Raw genomic sequence first — 6000 nt, 5'->3', positions numbered from 1 at the left:
AAAATCATTTGTATCGTTAGTTAAACCAAAACGAAACCCGTTGCTGTCAAGTCTGACTCATAGCGGCCCTATAGGGCAGAACAGAACTGCCCCCATAGGCCTTCCAAGGCTGTAATCTTTACGGAAGCTGCCACATCGTTCTCCCCGTGGAGTGGCTGGTGGGTTCCAACCTCCCACCTTTAGGTTAGCAGCCACCACTGTGCCACCAGGGTACCTATCGTCAGTGAGCCCCCCCCCCCCCCGCAAAAGCCTGTCTTTAGAAGATGCAGCTGAGGTAGCTAGGTGGTGGTGGGCTCTTGGTACCTACATTGTTTCTGTCTTTTAAATAGGTGTATTTGTAAGTTCAAAGAATTTTTGAAGAGCTGAGGCTGCGTTTTTTAGCCCTAAAACTCAAAATTCACGTCTATTTTAATAATTAGCTCCAGCTCTTCCGTTGCTCAAACCCCTGGAAACTACGTCTCCCAGCATGCTCTGGAGCTGGTCTAACCTCATCTCAAATGGCCCCGTAGGGCAACAAGGATGGTTAGTTTTGACCGTACTTATTTTGTGTCATAAATTTCGATCCTAATTGGCAGCTATTTGGGATGTTTTATAGTCACCAAACCCCTTTTTATGAACTGTGGCCACTAAATGGAGGGGTTTGGGCCTGGGAAGGCCCATCTGTTCTCTCAACTGGGTGGGGAGTGGGGACAGTGTCTCCGGCGATCTCAAGGATAGGAGGGAATGTTGACCAGGGAGCACCTGCGGCCGATCAGAGGAGCAGGAACTCGAGCCCGAACCGAGTCGGAATAAAGCCGGATCCGGACGGTGGCTCCAGATCGGTTGGAAGCGGAAGATGGAGGAGCCGGAGGAACCGGCCGACGGTGGGCAGTCGCTGCCCCCGGTTTACATATACAGTCCCGAGTATGTCAGCATGTGCGATTCTTTGACCAAAGTCCCCAAACGGGTAAGAGAGGTCGGGACGACAGACCGCGGGCTTTTCAGAGGGGAGGGGTAGTGGAGGAGGCGGTGGACGGGAGGGAGTTAGGAAGCGGAGAAGATACTTGGGCTGGGGGAATCTTCGGGACAAATTTGGGGAGCCGTTATCAGGTGATGGAAGAAGTGTTCTCTCGTAGTTGCTGAGAGCGCAGCGTTTATCCGCGGAGTGTCCATCGGACAGGTGGGGGTTGGGGACACAAGGGAGGGGATGGCACTGAGGGTATGGTGTTTCTTACCCCAAGGGAATCGCTGACGTCGTGGGAAAGAAGCTGCAGGACTGAAAAGTGTTCACCACCCAAGTGAAGGCCCGGTTACTTTAGCTTTAGCGATCTAGATACCTTGTATCCATATTGTCTAAAATGTATGTAACTGCTACGTAAGCGGAAGAAAAAACCAAAACTCGACTCATAGCGACCCTATAGAAAGGAAAGCTAAAACTAAGTTCCTTTAGTTCAAGAGAATGAAATCAATGGGATTTCGCCGAATTAAAGTTTTAAGAGACATTAAGCACGGACTATTTTCTGCTTTTTTTTTTTTTTTTTTTTTTTGCTCATCTTTTTAGGCCAGTATGGTACATTCTCTGATTGAAGCATATGCACTGCATAAGCAAATGAGGTAAGTTGCCTTTCTTTCTTGAACATAGTCTTGAACCCAAGTATTCATAGCCTTATTCTCCTCCTTGACAGTAAGAGAAGAATGGTACTTTTCTTTTTTTTTTTGAGCTTTTGTAGTCTTGCCCCTAACGTCATGAAAAAGTTCTTAAGGAATTAAGAAATCTTGAAGGAAAAAAAATGCATGAAGCAAATGAGATCCCATAGAAATAGGACTCTTGATGAGAGGGGAAATATCCTAAGAATAGGTGCACTGTGGAAATTTTGAGATTACATTGTGGAGATTTTGAGGTTACTACATTTGGGTACTAAAACCTATGACAAGAAAGCAAAACAAACCTGTCCAATTTCTTTGCTGTAAAGTAGGGAGATATTCAGTAAGTGTTAAATAAATGGAAAAGTGCTAGAAGAGGGAACTGTTAGGGCTTGGAACATGGTCCAAGAAACTACAATTTTTATTTTCATGGGCAGATTTTTCTTGAAGGAGAACTATGAATCTTTGGATCTATTTAATTTTTGAGGTTGAACTACAGGATTTCTTCTGGCCTTCTTGGTGATAGTAGTAGCCTGTATACAACAACACAACAACCTACTGCCATTAAGTCTTTTCCAACTCATAGCGACCCTGTAGGACAGAGCAGAACTGCCCCATGGGGTCTCCAAGGCTGTAATCTTTACAGAAGCAGGCTGCCACATCTTTCTCCTGTGAAGCAGCTGATGGGTTCGAACAGCTGACCTTTCAGTTAACATCTTAGCACTTTAACCACTGCACCACTAGGGCTCCTTAGTATCCTGTATAGTCATATTAATTCATGATAAATTCATGGTAGTGCTCCTATTCAGCAAACATAAAAAACCACTACTGCCTCCCTGTGGCCTAGGTCAATGCTCCTCCAATTTGTTGAATCACGTTGTTAAAATACATTATCTTGCTAAAAAAAATCATCTTGTTAAAATACAAATTCAGATTCAGTAGGTTTGCGGTGAGGTTGAGGTTCTGCAGTTCTAAGAGTCTCCCAGGTGATGGTGATGCTACTGATCCATATATCACACTTTAGGTGGCAATGGCTAGAGAATAGTAGGGCCAGTGGTGGGGTCAGGAGGAGGAAATGTGAAACAGGCAGCTAGAGGTGTGAGGTGGTAACTCTTGTTAGGTTAATTCCCTTCTTTCTGTCATTCACTCCTATTTATTACTTCTTGTGAGGTTAAGAGGTTCTGAGTGAAGCCTGGTTTCCAATCTTTCTGCCCCTTCTCTCCTTTCTCTCAGAAGCAGGTGTGAGGGAAGCAGGTGTGTGAGGTGTTACATTTTGGGTTGCCTTTTTTTTTCTATCCTTTAATATTCATAATAGTGATACCCCTTACCCCATTGCTGTAGAGTCCATTCCAACTCATAGAGACACTATAGGACAGAGTAGAACTGCCCCATACGGTTTCCAAGGAGCACCTGGCGAATATAAACTGCCAGCATTTTGATTAGCAGACATAGTTCTTAACTGCTACACCACCATGGCTTCCAATAGTAATGATAGGAATCCACAAAGCATTTTCATATATGTTATTATTTAATCTCCACATATGTTCCATAAGGTAGTCCCATTTTATAGATAAGGTAACTAAGCTGCAGAATGGTCAAATAACTTACCTGAGGCTGTACAACTAGTAAGCACATAATTCAGGACAGGAACCCGGTTCTCTGACTCCAAGGTAAAATTATCTAAAAGGCTTACATTGCTTAGTTAGGAACCAGTTAAATGAAAATATCTGCCTACTGCTTTGCCATGAAAGTTGTAACTCACAAAGTACGACTTGTCTGATATCTGATTATTTATCTTAAATATGATTACTCATTTGTTTTTACCCAACTATAAACTTAAGGGAAAAAAATCTATCCCCTTATTGATGGAATCATTACCATGATGTGAAAAAGTCATCTTAGTTATCTAGTCCTGCTACAACAAGAATACTGCAGCTGGGTGGCTTTAACAAACAGAACTTTATTCTCTTACAGTCCAGGAGGCTAGAAGTCCAAATTTATGGTGCTGGCTCTAGGGGAAGGCGTTCTCTGTCTGTCGGCTCTGGAGGAAAGTCTTGTCTCTTCTGAACTTCTGCTCCTGGGTGATTTTCACGTGGCTTGCCATCAATCTTCTCCCCATCTATGCTTGCTAGCTTGCTTGTTTAATCTCTTTTATATCTCAGAAGAGATTTATTCAAGATACAACCCATTCCCAAATAGGATTATAACCCCAGTCATAGAGGCTAGGATTTATAACACACATTTGGGTGGGGGACACAATTCAATCCATAACAGAAGTAAAGACTATATTGTGCAGTGGAGGAACAAAACCAAAAAAACACCAAACCCATTGCCTTTGAGTCAATTCTGACTCATAGTGACCCTGTAGGACAGAGTAGAACTGCCCCCTAGGGTTTACAAGGCTGTAAACTTTACGGAAGCAGACTGCCACATCTTTCTCCCACGGATCAGCTGGTGGGTTTGAAACACTGACCTTTTGGTTAGCAGCTGTTATGGATTGAGTTGTGTCCCCCAAAACTGTGTGTCAACTTGGCTAGGCCATGATTCTCAGTACTGTGTGATTATCCACCATTTTGTCACCTACTGTGTTTTTCCTATGTATTGTAAATCCTAAATCTATGATGTTAATGAGGCAGGATTAGAGGCAGTTATGTTAATGAGGCAGGACTCAGTCTACATGATTAGATTGTATCTTGAGTCAATCTCTTCTGAGATATAAAAGAGAGAAGTGAGCAGAGACAGGGGGACCTCATGCCACCAAGAATGAAAAACCAGGAGGGGAGAGCATCCTTTGGACCTGGGGTCCCTGCACAGAGAAGCTCCTAGATCAGGGGAAGATTGATGACAAGGACCTTTCACCAGAGCCGAGAGAGAGAAAGCCTTCCCCTGGAGCTGGCACCCTGAATTCTGAATTGTAACTTTTTTAGACTGTGAGAAGGAAACCCCGGAGGCATAGTGGTTAAGTGCTACAGCTGCTCACCAAAAGGTTGGCAGTTTGAATCCACCAGGTGCTCCTTGGAAACTCTATGGGACAGCTCTACTCTGTCCTATAGGGTCACTATGAGTCAGAACCGACTTGACAGCAACAGGTTTTTTTATGGGTAGACTGTGAGAGAATAAATTTCTCTTTGTTAAAGACATCCACTTGTGGTATTTCTGTTATAGCAGCACTAGATGACTAAGACAGCAGGCAAGCACTTAACCATTGCACCACCGTGGCTCCTTAGTGGAGGAACAGAATGTGTTTATTACTCTCACCTACTAAAACCAGAAGCTGGGAGATGTATTTTCTGCTCAGACTGCTGGCTCCTCTGCAGCTGCTGGCATACCCTAGGTCTGACTCACTTACTTCTCTTTGTTCTCTCTGTTATTGTTAGGATTGTTAAGCCAAAAGTGGCCTCCATGGAGGAGATGGCCACCTTCCATACTGACGCCTATCTGCAACATCTCCAGAAGGTCAGCCAAGAAGGAGATGATGATCACCCGGACTCCATAGAATATGGGCTAGGTAAAGTTGTAACCAGACAATGACGCGAGATAGACAGCTTCCATCTGTAGATTATAACTAATTAATCTTTTATAATTTGCATTATGGTTTTTAATACATTTTTAATTAACAAATAATGTGTTAACCACTAATCTTAATCTCTTGGTTTAGCCACATAACTCAAATATCAAGCAAATCATATGAGTTGAGCAAAACTGAATGATGGATCAGATGGAAGAAAACCTTTCAGTGGCTTATGCCCTAATAACAGTCAGTGTTCTTATCTGGTCTGGTTATATATATGCTGATTTGGCTGTCCCGTGACCTTATATTTTAACTTGAGTACAGACTTAACGTTCTGGCTAAATTTTCTGTCTTATCCCTCATTAAACAGCTACATTTTACTATAAATGGCCAATACCATGGTTTAAGAGAAAGAACACTGAACTGGGAGTCAAGAGACCTGGCTTCCAGGCCTGGCTCTGTGTGATGGCAGACAAGACATATCACCTCTCAGGCCTCAATTTCTCCATCTGTAGGTTGTGGCTAGTTAATCTTTAAGGTTTTTCCTCTCAAGCTCTAACATTTTAAAAATCCTTTCCCCAATATTATGAGCTGTTTCTGTCTCAGTTGGAACTGATGTTAGCACAGTAGCTTTTTGGTAAGTTGTCACATCTCAACATATTCCTCCTCTTTCTAGAATTCATCTCTTAACAAAGTCTTCTGATTTTTGCCCTAAAGGTTATGACTGCCCAGCCACTGAAGGGATATATGACTATGCAGCAGCTATAGGAGGGGCTACAATCACAGCAGCCCAATGCCTGATTGATGGAAAGTGCAAAGTAGCAATTAACTGGTCTGGAGGGTGGCATCATGCAAAGAAGTAAGAA

General features: G+C 43.1%; 1 protein-coding gene across 13 annotated transcripts in view; it reads left to right on the top strand.

Annotated features, from left to right (window-relative positions):
• Window positions 1-486: 486 nt before the first annotated feature.
• Window positions 487-6000, top strand: part of HDAC8 (histone deacetylase 8) — a 307901-nt gene continuing 302387 nt past the window's right edge. For 3 of the 13 annotated variants that reach the window (XM_064278559.1, XM_064278561.1, XM_064278560.1), the window contains exons 1-4: window positions 497-946; window positions 1541-1593; window positions 5001-5131; window positions 5852-5993. In XM_064278559.1, coding sequence (XP_064134629.1) covers window positions 836-946; window positions 1541-1593; window positions 5001-5131; window positions 5852-5993 — 437 coding nt within the window. In that variant the 5' untranslated portion in view covers window positions 497-835. Of the gene's footprint in view, window positions 947-1540; window positions 1594-5000; window positions 5132-5851; window positions 5994-6000 lie in introns of all 13 variants that reach the window. The other 10 variants (XR_010319804.1, XR_010319803.1, XM_023551438.2 and 7 more) reach the window with 8 other exon arrangements.

The sequence above is a fragment of the Loxodonta africana genome, chromosome X, assembly GCF_030014295.1.
Source record: "Loxodonta africana isolate mLoxAfr1 chromosome X, mLoxAfr1.hap2, whole genome shotgun sequence".
Classification (NCBI taxonomy): Eukaryota; Metazoa; Chordata; class Mammalia; order Proboscidea; family Elephantidae; genus Loxodonta; species Loxodonta africana.
This window is presented reverse-complemented; position numbering and strand designations above follow the sequence as displayed.